Genomic DNA, 19,490 nt, shown 5'->3' with positions numbered 1-19,490 from the left:
GGACCTTCAACTACACATCTTAAGAACAAAAGCTCATCTCCTTTAACACACAGCAAAGCACCTTCTAGGCCTCTCAGCAAGAAAATAAGCGTTTATTTTGTGTGTATGTGCTTTTTTAATACAATTCCACCCACATCTCTAGACACAGACTGAGGAGATCAGTACAATAATACTGTACTGGAGCTGTTACAGGGACCTCTGTGTTACATGTACCTACATCTGTCTGTAAAATAAATAAATAAACAAAAGAGCTGAGATTTCCTCTTCCGCAGGAACAAGAGCGCTTGCCACTCTCTGCACCTGCCGCTTCCCAAGACACACACAGAAGCTCTAGAAAATGCATCCATCAAAAAGCATCAGTGTGACAGGATGCACTGCAAATACACCTTCCTCTTTTGCTGTTTAGCTTTGAATGTGTTACCCCAAGGTTGCATTTACAGTACAGTTTGAAGTACCTCTTGCATACAGCACAGATTCTCGAACTGTCAAATATTTATAATCAAATTCCTACCAGAATGAACTTCATTTCTTATCATCTACCTCTGTACACTGACTCAACTAACATTTTACTCCAGGAAGTGTCCAATGGGCTGTGCAGTGGAAGGGAGAGAAATGGGATCTGTGATAAGAAAAAACAGAAGTAGAACAGTTCGAACCAAAATTCTGTATTCCTATCTATGTCTGTTTCTGCCCTTACTTACCTGACAAATAAATGAAACACAAAATGTGATGGCCCTTCATCTAGACTGTTCGTATGCAGAAGCCCATGGTAAATGCCTGTACAACCCAGAACAATTATGGAAGATATAAAAAAAACAACCCTGCTTACCTTTCATCCCAAACTTAGAGTGTCTTCCAAACTTCAGAATAATTAGCATTATCACTAAGCCAGTGCACACCAGTGCTGCAATTCCCACCACAACATAGACCTACAAAAGAGGACAAAAACAGATCTACATATTTTGTTCTCATGAACTATCTTCAATCATTCAACATAAATTCAGATTAACTCAGTTAGGTAAAGAGATTCATTTGAAATAGGACACATTTGAACTCAGATCATGGAGTACAGAAGGAAGCCACCTGTTGAGGTTTCTTCCACCCTGCAGAGAACAGGGATTCAGATACCTCTGAGAACCATTTTTCTCAATATCTTACACATTCAAGGCATGTGGGAAGGAATGCCCATCACCCCATTTCCTTCCAGTCGAGTGGCATGTTATAATACATTAAAAAAGCTTATAAGAAAACATTTTTTCAATGTGAAGGTGATTGAACGCTGGCACAGGTTGACCAGAGAGACTGTGAAGTCTCCATCTTTGGAGATACTCAAAACCCAACTGGACATGGTCCTGGGCAACCTGCGTTAAGTGACCCTGCTTTGAGCATGAGGGTTGGACTAGATGATCTCCAGATGTGCCTTCCAACCTCAGCCATTCTGTGATTCTCCTATCAGAGGGGTTGAGACTGTCTAGGATCCTCCTGATCTTTTAGCAGAGTCTATCTCCATGAAGCAACCAGTGTCAAGGTGAGGGACTGGAGGCTGTCAGAGCTATGGCCCCACTGCGCTTAACGGACAGAAACAGAACGAAATGGAAGTTTTAGGAACTCTGCCATCTGTCCTTACTGTTATAACTTTTCACTCCCCAACCATCAACACTGGAGAGAGCCACCGGGTAGGCTTTCTCCCATACTGCACAAAACAGATTCCTCCCTCGTCACTTCCAGCCATACGTACTGAAATAATATCCAGCCTGTATAGCCTCCTCTTCTTTTCTTTCCCAACTCACAATTCACCCCCTGAAATTTTTTTTTCCCCCCTCTCTTAAGTTTGGATAACAACACAGTAATGGCTCTGCTGTTCCGGTATGTTAGGGTCCCATTACAATCTCCACAGTTTCATTAGCTGTATAGCCAGAAAGTCTGCCAAGATTACAGATCAGGAAACAATGTATATACTTACAGTGATGCTATCTTCATTCTCTTTGTTGGAAACATCCGTAGAAGTGATTTGATTACTGTTATTTGTGGTGTCTCCAAGATCATTAGGCGTGGTTTCATACTCTTAGGAAAGGAAAAAAGATTGCTTTTATAATTTCGTAATCTTAGAGGGGAAATGGTAGTCTTTTTTATTTCATTTCTATAATACCATAACACTAGTCACACCTCTTAGCATTCAGAGTTCTTTGAAAATGATACTTTTTTTCTATTGTACCTGATACATTTTGGGGGATCCTTGTGGCAGGTAATTTTCAATAAATGGAGTGTGACTGACAGACTTGAAAAAAGAAGTTGCTTTTCTCTGCAGCATTATATCTACACCATAATATATAACAGAAAAACTAGAGTTAAATGAGAACTCCATCTATAAAGCTATTTTTATGTGATTCTGACTTCCCACTAAAAATCAAAGACTGCCCTCTACACTGAACTTTCCTTGCCTTGTATTCAGCCAAATATAGGACAGTCTTAGAAATTAGCTTGGGGACTTTCTGTTTAGCAGAGGAGAACTTGGCAGATGGCCTTTTAGCTAGTTTATTGCTATCAAATGTGAAATAGCTGTTTTTCTTAGGTTAAACATAACCAGAAATACTGTTGTGTGCATAGAGACTACAGTCTAACATACTGAACTGTCATATAGGTAAACCCGAAAAAAGCTAAGTCCCTGAGATGGTCCAAAGAAATTTGATTTATCAAAACAATACAAATACAAAAAGGGGTGAATCCAGGACAATTCCATCAAAAGAATAAATATGGCTTAATTATTTATAATTATTTTAAAATGAAACACAGATATGTGCAGTCCATGACTTTCTCTCAGAATTATTCAAACAAGATAACAAGAATTAAATAATACACGTATGAACTTTAATCCATGCATTAAAATAAAAAAGCTAAATGTATTTTATGATTACATCTAGAAATATACATAATGTTCCAATTTTATGACCATAATATGTGTGCAGATGAAAGAAAACAAACAAGGACAATAAGTGCATTTATTACAAATGCACCTCCAGCACTGTAATTTAAATTTGCAATTAATTGTGTATTTCTTTATATTTTGATTAAAATCAGTGCCACAAGCCTACAGATGAAATTGTAACTGTGAATATGAAAAAGTAAAATGCAGAGTCATAGCTCACACAGACCACAGAGGCAGGAACTCTTCTGACCTCAGAGCTGCCACCTGGCAAGGGGATGGAGGGCCTGTCTGTGCCTTGGTAAAGTTTATCTTCTTTAGCTCCCAAGGCCATTTTGGAGAGCTCAGCTGGCAACGTCAGCAGCAAGCCGCACGGGCCTTGATCTTCATGCATACACAAACACACTTTCTTTCTGCACAGCACTCATCAGGCTGCAGATTTCTTTGCTATTTGAATCTACACAGCTACCTCTGCCACCAGTGCTACAGTCGGTCCAGTCAGGTTGTCTAACCAACTCACATAGTCTATTCTGGGTCTACACCACATATGCCAAAGGACAGGATTTTTTCAAGTTATAATACGTATTAAGTCTATGGAGCTTTCATGAGAAAACAGATTTAAGTTCCTGGCCTTTTACCACTTAAATTCTCCAACTCAGCATTGCATCGCTATGTCTACAGTTTCCTCTGCAGCAAAGTTAAAATCCTTACTTCTTGCAAAATAAATCCCATTTCTCACTTGCACAGGCAGCCTGGACAGTGAGACAGGGAGCTGCACAGACCATCCACTACTATGACTACAAGTTTTGCCACAGCAAAGGAAGAAAGTTCAGTTTTATTCACCTACAGGCATCATCTAGACTCTTGATCAGTGAAGGAACACAGTTTATAACAAGTATCTCAGGCTATAAGACTGGGCTTTCTTTACAATTTGCTGGCAATGTCTTCACTATGATAACTTTGACAATATAATAGGACCAATATATAAAATAAATGTTAAGAGCTTATCTCTATAATATAAACTTTTAAGAAGACAATTTATTGCTCTTTATTTTAACCTGCAGACACTGGGGGGCAAAAGCTGATGAACTGTATTTGCAGTTGTGCTTACATTCCCTTCTACCCCAAGATACTGGAAAGCATACACTGGAGGACTAACGAGAACGACCCAAAGTATTTCAGGTCTGGGTCTGTGAATCCTCTGAATACAGTATTATATTAAAATGTGAAAGGGATAAAGTAGGTCACTTTGGTAAATTGGTGCTGCATTGCCATTTCCCACTGTGTAACTGTGAACAATCTGCATTTGAAGTAGTGCCAGAGTTTCAAAGCCTCCTGAAATGGGTGAGCCAGGCAAGGAAAACATGCACAGCAACCATCCAGCCCAAAAGGGGCAATTCTGAATTAAACAAATTCCTGTTCGTGTTGTTATGAAATGCTGATATAGACGCACCGCATTTGGATATGGACAGGGTCACGCCTCTTGACTCATGCTATGTGGGACTGCTATTGCTGCAGGGCTCGATTCCCTGGTGCCTTGTACCTTGCACAGCCCCATGTACCGATGCCAGCCGAGGTAAATCACAACTCAAGCAGGTTAGTGCTTTGCAGACGTTTTATGAACAGGGTGCAAAGCAGCTGGGATGCAGACAAAAAGCGCAGTCACAGGCACCAGGGGGTCGTTTCGCGAAACGCTCCCAGGAGTTCAGTTTTATGGGGCATACTGTCTCCCTCATTTTTTACGGCCACCTCAGGAAAAGCAGCGTGGCATAAAAGCATGAACTGAAGCACCAAAGAAGCCAGCTTTGCATTCAATTTCCTACTCGGCCTTGGGCAAGCCACTATTTCTGCGTCTCCGTGACTTCTCACACCAAAGGGTGGTCACCCCTCCTCCTTGCCTCTTCCCCTGGCTCTGCAGAGATCGGTTTGGGGGGATTAGTGGCTGTGCTGCACTTCGCGCACACGAAGCGCCACGTCCGCAGACACCCCCTTGCCCCCCTGCCAGGCAGACGTAACATTGCGCATGCTTCTGTCAGCTCAGCAGCTCTCCCGTTTCCTGCAGCACTTTTTAAAGCGTTTAATGGAGGCCAGTCGCCTCGGCCTGCTGAAGCAACAGGCCTCCCCTTTCGGCCCAGCTCCCCTCTACTCCGTTACTAGCATCAGAAGTGAAGTCATGAGGAATCGCCTGTCCCTGGGCAGAGCGAGTCCCAGGGCAGCTCCCGCACCAGGCTGTGAAACCAGTGGCTCTCCAGAGACGCCAGTACGACAGTTTCTAGACTTTTTAGACGGTCTTATTTATTCGTACCTCGCTAACTAGACTTGTGAATTTGGATTAATTGAGGAAGTGCTCTGGACTACAAAGTGCTTCACAAAGCAAGCACTGAGTCACTGAAACAAAGATCAAAGACAGCGACTTCAAAAAGTAGAAAGCAAAACCAGAAATAAAAAGGAATGCTGTTTTAATCAGGACTAGATCTTTCAGGCTCTGATTCACTTGCACAACCCAAAGCACACATTTCAACAGAGTCTACCAAAGTCAACCAAATCACAGTACTCACACAGTTAAAGTCATACACATGCATCAGGACCTTGGTAAACACCTCCAAATCAAAATCTTCATGTATACAACTTACACAACACAACACATGTAGGAAACTGCGCAAACCATCACCCCCTTTCCTTCTCTCCCTCCCTCCCCCCCAAATAAAAAGAATTTGGAAAAAGAGGGAGGGAAAGCTATTTCCTAAGCATTTAAAGCCAAATTGATGCTTCAATTGCACATTTGCTAAAGTTCAATGACATGGAATGGAATCAAAGCAATAACATATAAATCAGCTTAAGGAAACTTGAGTCATGTGCCATTTCATCCAAATAAAAGCACTCCGAACAGGATCCAGCTTCTGCTGGAAGCTAAAGGGTGTTTTGGCTGTGTTGGTGAGGACGGACTTTCATGCTGAGCAAAAGTACACCAGAAGCGTTATGTGAAACTAGCCAATTGTTTCTCAGTTTGCAGCTTCTATGATAGTGCACATTGGCTTTTGCTAGGTACAGCCTAAAACATTTTGCCTAACAAAAAACTAACGTGAACACTGTGTCATCAAATCTTCTGGCAGATGTTCAGATATCACTGACTTGATGTTCTGCTTATGCAAGAGAGATTAAGGGAAGGTACAAAAGAGCGGACAGAGAAAAATAAATTGCCTACAGGAAAACTCACTTGTGCCAACCTCATTTTTAAGGGGGATTTAGGGGAACATTTTTGGAGGCAAAACAAGTATGGAATCATCACTGGAAAAATAAAGTTATACAAGGAGAAATCATGAACTCTCATTCCTTCAAGAAATGCTTCTGAAAGGTTCAGAAAACTTCATGTCCATGAACTGCATCAGACAGCTGTTATCCTGTAGGACCATTTGTAACTATTGGTAGCAGTGGATTTATGCTTCTCCTAATCTAAATCAAAAGCAGCAAAGTAAAACATCACATTGCCCTCATTTATCTTAAATCATATAAGGCAGGAAAAGAACCAACAATACAAAGTACCTTTTAGAACTGTGTTATAATATGTGCCATTTCAGTTTAACTGAGCCTGACATTCAATCTTTTAGTGGTTTGAGTTCCTTCATTTCTATCATTAAAAGAAAAGAAAAAGAAAATCAAATATATACCATAAACGTCTGGATCCACAATTGGGCCACTACCTGTACATGGAGAAGAGAAAAAAAAAAAAAGAAAGAAAAAAAAAAGCCTTTGTAAATAGATTGCAAATGCAGGAACACATTAAGAGTTTCTTCAGGATTTTTTTTTAAGAGTTCACATGTTATTTGCAATAACAATGGTCAATACCTACAGAAACACAAAGCAACATCAAAATATTGTTCTAGCTGTTAATCAGATTACTCTTACAATTGTTTTAGAGCAATTCTAACCATTAATGCTTTGCTTCATGTGAAACAGCTAATGCACAGGGCATTAGCTCTGGTAAAAGCAAGCATATTTCTCCAATGGACAAAATTCTGCTCTGCAATGTTAATGCATATCTGGAATAAGTGCAGCAGGAACTATTCTTGTTGAAAATCAATGTTAAATTCTCTCTGACATTAGGTGGAAGCAGACCTTGGTGGGAGTTACAATCACTAACTTTTACCTGGTTAAAAAATTTTGCAATTAAATCACTGGGCAAACAGGTTTAGAGGCAGCCGCAGCTGGCAAATTAAGGGCTAGAGGTAGCAATGGACTAAGCAGCATCACTTCAAGCACTCTGTTAGAGGATGCTTCCAGGAAACCAGCTGTTCAGCTGATCCACAGACACAACTCTTTTTCAAAGAGCAAGATATCCCATAGGCAAAGAAACTAGAGAATCCAGCCTTTACACAAGTAGATACCCATCTAGCCTACACTTTTCAGGAGGTTACTAGTTCCAGGTTGCAGCTTTTTCTAATTACTGCACATGTGTAAGGCTCAGCACATATGTGAGTATAATGCACAGAACACCCACTGAAAGTAGTATACTATTAGTCTGATCATGCTTCAACAGATACTTGTGCTATATTTCAACATACTCATTCATCCTGGTCTATGATGTATTTATAGCATGCCTCATATAGTAGGCGCCTAAATATCTTTTCCATATATTTATTCTTTGTTGGTTTGAAAATAAAACTAACATATAGATAAAACCTCTAAAGATGAATCAAACTTCAAAAAACAGTTCTGTTTACAGTATCATACAGTAATTTCATACCAGCGGCATTAAACTGGCATAAAGGCACTGTGAAGTATGACCAGAACACACTTGTTTCTGCTTAAGTCAACAGCGTGAGAATCTGCGTTGAAAATACAAAGTAAGAGTTGCAACCTATTTGCAGAATGACAGCAAATAATTAGGTTCATTTTAAATATATTTGAAGATATCAGACCCAGAAATATAGGTTAAGAAGACCCCAAGAGAATGGCCATGTCCATCTGTAGAAATAAATAACAAATGACACGAGCATGTACTCCTGTCTATTCTCAAGCAATTTCTGACCAGGCTTTTCTGTCCATAAATCTTCATAGATTCAGTTTTTCCAGTAAAAAACATTCAACTGATGAAAGAACATATTTCCAATTTACCTTCTTTATGAGTCCTACTTCTCATGATCTAAAGAAAAAAAAAAATCTTCCTAGACCTTCACTCTGGAATTAAATGGCAACATTGTTATTACTGTTTACCGGAATTGGGATAAAATAATCAGATTAATTTAAGTTCTAATTCCTGCCAGGAGCATATGTACTAGGAAGTCATCTACGCTATTCAAAAATCTTTTATATAACTAAATACTTCACATGAAATAAAGTTGCAAAATCAAGAAGCTGGACCAAACCCAAATTTCTATACAGTGTCCTCTACATAAAAACATATTTACTCAATCATCAAGACATTGGTTGAAGCTATTTCAACATGAAACCTCACCACAGTAATTCTGCATGTTTACATGCAATTATTTTTAATGCAAATAAAAAACATCATTGTTGTTTTGGTCTCTGTTAGGACAGGTTGTTGTGCAAATAAACTATTATAGGCATATCCTATCCAATCACCTTTATAAACTGCACCAGCTACATTTGGCTTGCTTAATTCTTTCTTTACAAAGTTGACATTTGCAGAATAAAGCTGCAGCAAAAGACTCAAGCCAAAAAAATACTTCTGTAAAACAGCCCCATGTTGTTATGCCACACTAGCAAGATGTTATTTCTAAGGCATATTTAACATATTCTTTTACCTTGACAAGATACTACGTGACTTGAATTCCTTCAGCTGAATTTTAGAGTGGAAAGCTGGTAGACGAACAAGCTTACTTATAAATAGTTATTATTATTAACAATCTCTCCAGTGCTCATTAGCTGTTATAGATCATTTATGGAAACAGTCCCCGGAATAAAATACGGGTGTTTATTGCTTACTGTTTGCTGCATTGTAGTCTGTAATAGTCAAATTATCCTCAGCAAGAACAGTCACACTGGAGTCCATGAAGTTTAGCAGATTAAGACTAGTTTTAAAAAAAACCTCGCTAACCGAATGTGAAATTTATTCTCCTGGACCTTAGTATTTTGAAACCAAGTTTTAATTCACATTAACTGTGATATCATTAACTTGATCCAAATCCCACTGCGGTACATGCCTTCCTTCCCTCTGTGCCTGCATCCTTATTCCAGCAAAAAACATTTTGCAAGTAGCATACTGGAAGCTGAAAGCAGCCTAGCTCAAATCTCGTCCTTATTGTGTTTGAAACAACTTTGAAGGTAGAGTGATAAAACAACATGCTTCAGACTTTGTTGAATTTATTTTAAATAAACATACAGTCTACAGGTGGAGGGTTTGTAAATTCGCTTTTTTTTTTTTGCAGTGCATTTGCCCATAAGTGATGTAATAACCACAGAATTGGTTCAAAGCTCAGTGAGGATACCCCACCCCATGAAACACGGGCTGGTATTTAATTCAGTCATGAAGGCATGGAAATGAACATAATACTAGGGCGTAGGCCTAATCTTTATGCTTCATTGTATGATACGTGGGCCAGAAGAAGAAACTACACAGTAACGACAGGGCTGAAAAGGCCTTTTAAGGGTTTGAAAAATCCTGGCAGTGCTTTAAATAGTAGTAGAGGGGAAAAAAACAGTAATACAATGCATGGAGAAGTCTAGTTTTTTAATATTTGCTTTTATGACAGATTCAGTGGAGGAGGCAACAATGTTGTGGAATATTCTAAAGCTCAGTGTCGTAAGCCCTATAGAAAAAAGCCCTACTAATAAAAACAATATTGAGGAGTCTAACTAGATAAGCAGTTTCCCCTGTTGTTAATTTTTAAGACTGGTTTGGTTTAATCCACTATAATGAATTGATTTCTAATACAGTTACATCCTCTCTGTATGTATTCTAGTTTCCTCTATAGAGTTTTTGTGAAGCTTAATCCACCACAGAGCTTGAGAAATGCTTAAAAAACACAGCATAGATTATCTTGGATATTTAAATTGCTTAAAATTATAAAAATGAAGGAACTAATAAATAATGCTGTCTTTCTAACTGGGAGGATACCTTCTGTTCTATTTAATAATTTAAAAGGCCACAACTGGGAAATTTTCAATGCACAGGGGAGAAGCATAAAGGGAAAAGGGAACAGTAAGAGGAATTTGAATGAAAGAATAATATCAAATTCATATAAGTGTATTAGAGGAATTGTTATTCTGATAAGAAAACGAAGCCAGGTTCATATTAAATAATCAGAGGGTTAGAGAACTTGTATACAGAATGCGTATGAGGTAAACCATTTTACTCAACTGTTATAATGCAGTATTAAAGGATGCCAGTAGTTGAAACCATGGCATGTTTCTGTAATGATTCTATTTAAGGGAGGACTCTAGAGGAAAAACAGGAGAGGAGCTACAAAGAACAGCAGGAGTAAATAGAGCCTGGTTGTATCAGCTCTTCACTTTCTTCTTCTAAGGGTGGGAAAGGAAAAGAACTGCCATCTCACTCCCCGTAGCAAACTGAGCTGATAAGTACAAATGTTAAATACAGACTGTATTTTTATTGTCTATAGCCTGCAATGTAGGAGAGGGAATTTAAATATTCACATTTTTTCTATCACATAACATTAGCACTGCACACTGCTGTTTCAAAAAAGAGGGAGGCTATTTCTATCCCATGGTTAAAAAGCCAAAGGTACACACATACTCGTATTTTCAGATATGACTCTCCAAGTACATGCACAAAAATTTGCCTATATTTCCAGTCCTGCTGTACAAGGTCGACTCAGAGCTTTTTCATATATAGCAGTACACTTACATGTATGCCTTCTTACTCTTACAGTCACTTCACATATGGCTTTGAAGACGTGAGGAAAGATCAAACCACAATGAACATCAACCACTTACAGCAGTCCCTGCAGTTCAGTGAGTTAGTCCACCTTGAGGCAGCTCACATAGCCTTTAGGAGGACTGACCTGGAGCCTTTAGAGCAGCATAAGATGCAGACATTTAATGGCAACCATCTTGAGCACGAATATTCCTAGGCATGCAGGTGCCCAACCTTCACTGATATGATTGGGAACTAAACATCTAGTTGCCCATAAGGACCTGAGACCTTGTCCATCCTGCCTCTGGGTTACTTGTTTTCTCTCCAGCTCCCTCTGGTGTCCTAAACAATGTATTAGCATGGACTGGCAGACTGCATTATTGATTTTGCAACAAGGCACAAGATCCTTTGTAGGCGTACTCGCTGTGTCCTTGGATACACTGCCTAGTTGCACTCGTACACAGCGCTGAAAACTTGCGGATTTACTGAATTGGCACTCAGTGCTTCCCAGAATTAGAACTCAGGCTAGAGAAAGCACTTCAGAAATAGTAATGTTTTACAGCCTTAGCTCATGCTGATAATGGTTACTCAAAGTGAAGATTTAGGGAGCACTGGCACAGCCTCCCTTGAGGAGCAATAAACAAGAAAATGTTAAAGAAAAACATTATTTTGCAACTAATCCTGATGACCTTCATTCAAAGAAGAAAGTACATATTAAAAATATTCCTTCAAAATAGGTAAGTCGGCCAGGAGCACTGTCCCCACATTCTCATCAATTTGCCATTGCAAACATAAAAACATTATACTCACCATCTCCAGGCACAGACATGAAATGAGCATCAACACGTTTTTCATCCTCTCCATACTCGTTCTTTGCCAGTAAGGTATAAGCACCATTGTTCAGATGGGTAGGGTTGTCCAGCTGAAGGCAGCCGTGGTATTCACTTTGATTGATAACATGTATTTTAGTACAGATGTATTCAGACTCATTCAGTATAGCCCCTTCATAGAACCACTGCAATGTGGGTTTAGGGTTCCCTTTCACAGTGAATGGAATGCACCAGTGGTGGTCCGGGGTTGGAGATTCAATAAATGTGATATTTGGTGCAACTATATTGGAAAAAAGAGTGAAGAACATCAGAATATCCTGAACATGGCTTTTTTTTTCCCCCTCAAGTTATCAGGGAAAATATTTGTCATTCATCAGTGCTAAAATATGCTTGTTGTAGGCATTACACCTATCTTGGAGGATGCTCACACAGGAAGCCCATCTGCTCTGCCTAGGATACTATGCTCAGAACAGAAATGAAGCCACTCTTCAGAAAGAAACAAAACAGACTAGTTTCAGACAAACACCAAACCCCCATGGAGCTACTCAGACTCTGCAAGGTGTGGAAAATTCAGTTACCAGATCACAGAGAAGGGAGAAAGAGCTTTTAGCTTCACTGTACTAAAAATGGCGCAGAGGAGTGCTGAAGGAACAAAACAGTATTAAAAGTAGTTAAAAGCTGGCCAAAAGCAAGTAGCACTGCAAATATATTCAACTAGAAATCCAAACTTTCAGATGATTTTCTTCACAGAATCAAAGCCAGAGCAGATGATTTCATTCCCTGGATTCTTCCATGAGGGAAGGACCACTTTCTATGATACATTTTCTTTGTTCAAATCTGCTAAATGCCTCAAGTTTACAGGCTTATACTCAGGAGATTGTTCCCACACCTTGCATGTTATTTCACTGTTGGGAAATTTTCCTTGATACTCAGTCTTAACTGCATCCAATTTCATCTAGTTATACTCCCTTTTATCAATCATAACAGTGCCAGTCTGAGAATCTCATTTACACTGTTCAAACATTTCTAGTTTATGTCCCTTCCCATAGCTATTACACATTCAATTTCAACCTACAAGATATTTGAAGTGCATCTATAGTAATTTCGCTAGTTTACTCTGTCATGAGCATATGCTGAACAAAGTTTTCCATCTACAAAGTGTTCCATTCCCATCTTCAATTAAACAGAGGGTTGCAACTTGTGAAAACATCCTGTCTATTTCACATAAAATGAATTCAGGCTGCAATCTTAGAACTAAGATGCCAATGCCTCTATACTACATGTCCCTTCCCCCTTTCTTGGCCCTGATGAATTAGTGCATTATTCAAAGCTATGACAAATAAATTTACATCTGGCAGAACAAATGTTGCAAGTGTGTTATTTTTTGAACAAAGCAGTTGTTGCTTTAAATTAAAAAAAAAATCTTGAAAATTTGTAATTTATTATAAATAATTTCTACGACCCCTTTGAGGTGTTTGCGTATCTTAGATTCATAAGATAGCGTATATGCATATGCACGCCATTACAAACCTTTTCACACTGACAGTGCAACTGCATATTGCGGGTTTCAGACATTTACTTACAGATTGTCCAAACTGGAAGATAAAACATTTAGACACATAATTTTTGCAGAAGTACTCAGAGCAGAAAAAGACAAAAATAACAACTGCTGGTTGGGCTATTCCCAGCATTAACTGCAATAGATAGTTCACAGGCTTTCAGGGAGTTTTCCTTTCAACAGTGTCTGCGCCCAACAAATATTTATACCCAAAACAGTTGGTGCCAACGTGGTTTGGCCTCAGGAGACGTTTGCAGCCCTGCTTACGTACAGAACACCGTGAGCTCGGCAGACGCCTGGTCCTCTCCCACGATGTTCTCCGCTACACAAGAAATCCACAGTCCACTGTCCATGGATGAAACGTTTTTTATGGTTAGCGAGGCAGGATTCTTACTTGTGTCACTCTACAAATGATCAGAAAAATATGTATGCGTCAACTGCGGCGTAAAGAAACAAGGGAGACAGAGCCATTGGCCACAGTTCAATGGCATTTTCCAGTTTCATTTCCTTTTAGCTGTATCAGCCTGCAATTAATCAAAGTGTTACTTTGGTGTCTTATCCAAACAGATGCAAAACACCTACAGAACCAATTATAACCATCGGTAGCAGGAGATTTAAAGCCCCAAAAGAGTTGTTCTGCTACAACACTATACTCATCCATTCTTTCATCCTGTCACTTTTAGCTTCTCCCTTCTTTTAACGCTTCTTTCCCCTCTACACAAATTGTTTTTTCTGTACTCATTTCCTTGCTCGCCCCCCTTTTCCATTTCATGATTGATTTCTACAGTCTATCTCAGGTCTCCTTAATCTTTTTCTTTCCTTCTATATTCTGTTCGATCCTTGCTTTACTCTTCCTTTTATCTCTTTCCTTTATGCTTAGCTTGACACCTCTTCTACTGCTGCCTTCTGAGCTCTACTACACCTTGACAACAATGTGTCAAAGCTGATTGTTACAGTCTGTTTTCTTAAATCAGGTCCTTAAAATTATATCCAATTACTATTTCTGTATTTAAATTCTTTCATAAAATGGGAGATTATTTTCTTAGAGAGGAAAGGAACCAAAATACAATTAGAAAATAAATAACGAGGAACATCATTTAAAAAACTCCTTTTGGGGATACTTTTCTTAGTGTATACATATGCTTGATGCTGCACAGAAAGCAAGCAAACGATATGCTGCACCCATAAAACCACAGTGACTTCCAGTGGCAGCCTATGGTGGCAGGTGGGACCACTCCTGCACGCAGCATTGCAGGAACAGGATTTTAAATATTGAGATGACACCTCAACTCAACTGAAGTAGAGTGTCCCGTTGATTTCAGTGTGACCCCAGGGAGTGGAAAAGCCAACACCCCAAAGTAAGTTTCTCCTCGGACATAACTCTCAGAGGCGAGCACTCCTTGGAGCAAGAGTTAGAGCTTGGGGCTCAATCACAGGATCAGCACTGAAACGTACAGCAAGAAAAGTCTAACTCACACCAACAGAATTATACACCAGCATACAAGCCAAGCACATGGTTAACTTCACAGGGCTGGTGTTTAGTTTTAACTTTTGCTAATATTTCTCCTTGTAAATCAGAAAAGACAGGAAAAACAGGCAAAAGCAGCATAGGAGGTGAAGAAAAGGGAGGCAGAAACAGAGATATGGAAGTGAGAAAAAGAAAACAAAAAACAACACTTGCAGAAAGGGAAGGATAGTTGTGAATGGCAAATGAGATTTAAAAGGCACTCTTTCTTCTGCTACTGAAAAGACTACTGTGCTCCACGGTTAAGGTTGTAGCTAGCCTATATTATAAGCCCCTCTGAAATCTCACAAAGTTATGCCAGGACAGAGTATTTCTGGAAAACTTGAAACAAAGTGAACATGACATTTCAAAGATAGGAGAGTTAAAAAATGAGGTGATCTCACTTTTTGAACAGTATCCCACATTTGTGTTGGCTCATAACTCAAAAAAAAAAAAAAAGAAAGAAAAAAAGAAAGAAAAAAAGAAAAAGAAAAAGAAAAATAAAAAAAGAAAAAAAAGAAAAAGAAAGAGAAAAAGAAAAAGAAAAAGAAAAAGAAAAAAAAGAAAAAGAAAAAGAAAAAAAAGAAAAAGAAAAAGAAAAAGAAAAAGAAAAAGAAAAAGAAAAAGAAAAAGAAAAAGAAAAAGAAAAAGAAAAAAAAAGAAAAAAGAAAAAGCACGACTTGGCATAGGTTCCCCAAACTGTTTTAATTTCTTGTTCTTGGTGATGACTGGTGCCTTTGGGTAGTTTTACAGATTAGAGAGAAATTCAACAACAAAACTGGAGCTCTGCAAAGCTCTTATTTATGACAGTTGAAAGACAGGTTAGACAAATTCTTCATAGGCCTAATGTATGACCTCCATGCAGAAAGTGCAAAGATTAAGAGACCTCAGAGGTCCAGTCTCTTCCGCACTGCAGGAACAGTTTTGAAAGTACACATCACACGCTTTGTACAGAGCCAAAAGCTGTAGGCAGTTTGTACCCTCAAGAACACAGAGGAGCCGAGGTCATAAAACTGTAAATAATTGGGATTTCTGCACACTGTAAATAATGGCAACTTAAGAAATCAGCAGCTCCATGCTGAAGACCTGCTTAAATGCTTCTCCTTATCACCATCTCCATCAGAAAGAAACTCCACTCACACACAGTCTAATGGACACAGAATACTGGGATCTGAGGAAACAAAAACTTCCCCTGTTTGGATGGCTTTATTGCAGCAACATTTTCAAAATTCATAAGAAAAGTTTGCCATTTCTTTTAATAAAAGTTTCGCTTTGACTTTCGAGGCTCTCTGTTGTGACTTTGTTTTGCTGAAGGAAAATGAAACAAATCACAAAGTATTTAATATTTACAAGCAAAGTTTTAGCACACCAAGCTTTTGGCTTGCAAATAAACTAAAATTAGAGAGACACAGCTTTTCTCATGATTAGAGTAGATTAGACTTACTGTGTCTATTCAGGTATTTGTGATTATAAGAAAGCACTTGTGAGAATAAGAAAACAGTATCCTGATTCACTACATTATTTCCATGAAATTATAGCACTCTCATTTACAAATGAACATCCAGAAACTACTTCATATTTTTGATAAAAAGTTAAATAAAGCTGGAGATGAGACTTTATTCCAACCTCCGGCAGATGTCTCGTCTGAATTGTTGCACATTTGAACATGAAACTTACCTCATGGTTTGAAACAAGATTAGTGAGCACCCAGGACACATTAGGGGGTGGCCCTCCAGTAGTATCACAATACAACGTGATGCTCTTTCCTTCCACAACAGTGATGTTGTAATTGCTTAAGTTTGCCGAGGGCAAGTCTATGATACAAGCAAAAAATAAAGAGAAAAGATAAAAGCATAGATTTGTGTTAGCCACAAGCAGACATTGCTCAAGTTCTATGGGAAATGTATGAATGCAATCAATAATATTGCTTAATCAGAAATTCACTGTGGTCAGTTACTGTTCAGGCAGGGAGTACAAACAGCATCTTTGGAAATATGTAAGTACAAGTACATTAAGCTGCTACATAACATTTTTCTGTGCCTTCTCCACTTCACATCCTAAGAAAACATTATAGTATGTGGAAATATATTAAGCTAATCATATAGGGGAATGTTTCAGGTGGGCAAATGGAAGTTATCCTAACTTCAGTTTTTGCCTTCTTTAAAAAAAAAGAAAGAAACCTTAAATCTTTAAAACATGAAATTGTATCCTAACCTGTCATCTTTGTAGCAGTTGCAATTAAATCTCTCGCTTCCAGTGACTAATTGCCACTGTGGTATTCCCACTGTTCTCCACTACGCTAACAGGAAAATCCCACTAGCCCACAGTCTCACATAGGAGATTGCAGCCCTCCCTCTCCTACAGGCCACAGAGAGCAGGGCAGAACCGACATCCTCAAGGCAAAGGGAGCAGGAGGGCGCAAGGGAGAGAAAGGACAGAGGGCATAAGTGATGGCAAAGGGCTGCTACCCCGGGGCAGAGTTACCTACTGCCCTTGGTAAAGCACAAAAGCTGGGAGATGGTACCGCTCACCAGCCTTTGCAAGAGCCAGAACTCCCCCCGCGTCTCACGGAGCTATAAACCACTGTGTATCTCCTTCTTCAGCACCCAAAGCAATGGGCACCTCCAGAATAGTAACGGCTTCAGTGCGCCAAGTGCTTCCAAAGACCCAACAAGTTGTAGGCTCCTTTGGAGCTGACCCTCTTCAAAAATAATGCCAGTAATGTTGATAGACTTCAGGCACACAATACCTCACATCGTATTTATTTACATGGCAAATAATTATGCAACATGCTGGAAATATCAGATCTCTCTTAAGAGATACTGTGCCATTGTTTGGAGCTGCTAAACATCGTAAGTAGTCTTGCCCTCAGTTAGGAGGAATTTCTCATCAACAATTCTAGGCATGATTTACTTGCAATTTATCATCTCAAACAGCAGAGCTTATGGGCTATGCTGGATATGTATGTATTATTTTGCAATGACTTTTCTTTTCCTGTTTCTCTTTCCTTCTCTCTCTCTCTTTTTTTTTCTTTCTTTCTTTTTTTTCTTTTAAGAGTACAGCAGTTTCATCATGGACTTGCAGGTATAGAATTTTAGCAGAGGGATTCTTTTTCTTATGAAAAAAGTCACAATTGACAATTAACCATCTGATTAGTGTGAATTGTAACACATTAATATGCTTGCTAGAAGTTTAGTAGAAGCTATATGTATTGGAAATCTCTAAGTTTAATTAGTTCAATAAAAATGAAATGAGAGCAAGCAATAGCAAAGAGAAGACAAATTATTTTCCAGGCAATACTTTCTTACCTAATAAGATTTGAAAATCAGCACAAGTATACAATAACTGCTTCGGCAATTCTCCTAGTGCTTTAAGCAGTGCTGTAATGTGATTCTTATTATAGGCATCATAGATTTCTTCTATTACGTTCACTTTATAAATCATATGTTGAAGTATATTGAAACAAAGCTGCATGGTTTGTATGCCTTGATGCAGTAACCTGTTAGCGAAGGTAGCCATCTGCTCTTGCCTGCTGTGAATTCAAATTTCAGCATTCCCTGTCAATGAGCTGGGTAGGAAATAAAACTAATCTTAGGGAACATCTGGATATTAATTATCCTGGTTAGGGGACAGGGAGAGAAGTAATGAGATCCTTTGCTTTATAGAGTTACCCTTCCACACCACCTCCGAAAACCAGTCCAAACGCTGTTGCCAGACCTGAACTTGGAAAGAGATTAAGACTTCCCTCTTCTCCCTGGCACTACTTACTTGGGACAAGGTCTGCATGACAGATTAGTGTTTCGCTGTGGAAGTCCACACAGTTCCTGCTAACACATCATTTCACATGAAACCTCTCATGTAAGCAAAAATAAAAACAATTTTGGTCCCATGGAGCCCTCCTTTAATAGCCATTAAGTTCTGGGACAACTTCTTTCTGCAATGTGCTTATTTACAGGATGGACAATTGAAGCTGAATTTCTCCAGTATTAGTTCCTTCCCAGAATTAGCTCTAGTTCTGTTTATTTGCAAAAGCCTGTACGTGCCATGTTGGTGTTATCTCTCTGAGGGCAACAGCTACATTTTGCTTGTACCCTGCCAGAAGGTTATAAAATAATAGTGCTTATTATTCTATAGGGTCTTAGAGTTACCCTAGAAACCAGTTGCAAGATCTCACACAAATTCTTGCAGCAAGAAAGTAGTAATATATTATAATTGTCATATTATTACTAAATGTGTATTTTGTTTTATTCCCTTTCACAGTCATAAGAGGCAATTAGGAAACACATCAAAGAATTGCCCTGAGATTCATTTTTTCTGGTCGAATATTTTGAGCTAGTGAACTTTAATGCAAGGCCATTTTGGCTTTTGCTTCAAGTGGTACCCAAATTGCTCCACAGCAGAACACGCACTAGTTGAGGGGCAGCTCTGCTTGGAAAAAAGGATGTTAGCATAAGACCTTGTATCTAGAAGAGGCGATATACTGGACTTAGGAGTAAGGCAATGAGACCAAGCAGCAAAACCTGTAGTCAGAACTCACAATTAATTGCATATAAAAAACCCCAATGCACCTAACAGAAACATACACTCAGGACATGTGTCCAATGTAGTGCGAGACCATTTACAAAGTCAATACCACTTTGACACCTACACAATTACAAAGATTTCTAACTCCTTTGCATTTATTCCTGATTTAATTTGTTTAAAAACGATGTTTGAGATGACTACCTCTTCTATGGATAGAGATGCACATTTTATAGGATTTTGTACACAGTAGTTGATCTAAGCAATTTGACAACAGTTTCACATAGTTTCGTGTACTGCTAGCATGGTAAGTTTAG

General features: G+C 38.9%; 1 protein-coding gene across 4 annotated transcripts in view; it reads right to left on the bottom strand.

Moving 5' to 3' along the window:
- NTRK2 (neurotrophic receptor tyrosine kinase 2) overlaps positions 1-19,490 on the bottom strand; it is a 198,632-nt gene that overhangs the window by 141,047 nt on the left and 38,095 nt on the right. For 2 of the 4 annotated variants that reach the window (XM_067315695.1, XM_067315697.1), the window contains exons 6-11: positions 16,330-16,466; positions 13,420-13,552; positions 11,571-11,870; positions 6,592-6,624; positions 1,964-2,064; positions 830-929 (exon numbers count right to left, since the gene is read on the bottom strand). In XM_067315695.1, coding sequence (XP_067171796.1) covers positions 830-929; positions 1,964-2,064; positions 6,592-6,624; positions 11,571-11,870; positions 13,420-13,552; positions 16,330-16,466 — 804 coding nt within the window. The remainder of the gene's footprint in view (positions 1-829; positions 930-1,963; positions 2,065-6,591; positions 6,625-11,570; positions 11,871-13,419; positions 13,553-16,329; positions 16,467-19,490) is intronic. The other 2 variants (XM_067315696.1, XM_067315698.1) reach the window with 1 other exon arrangement.

Source organism: Apteryx mantelli, chromosome Z (assembly GCF_036417845.1).
Source record: "Apteryx mantelli isolate bAptMan1 chromosome Z, bAptMan1.hap1, whole genome shotgun sequence".
In the NCBI taxonomy this organism is placed as follows: Eukaryota; Metazoa; Chordata; class Aves; order Apterygiformes; family Apterygidae; genus Apteryx; species Apteryx mantelli.
This window is presented reverse-complemented; position numbering and strand designations above follow the sequence as displayed.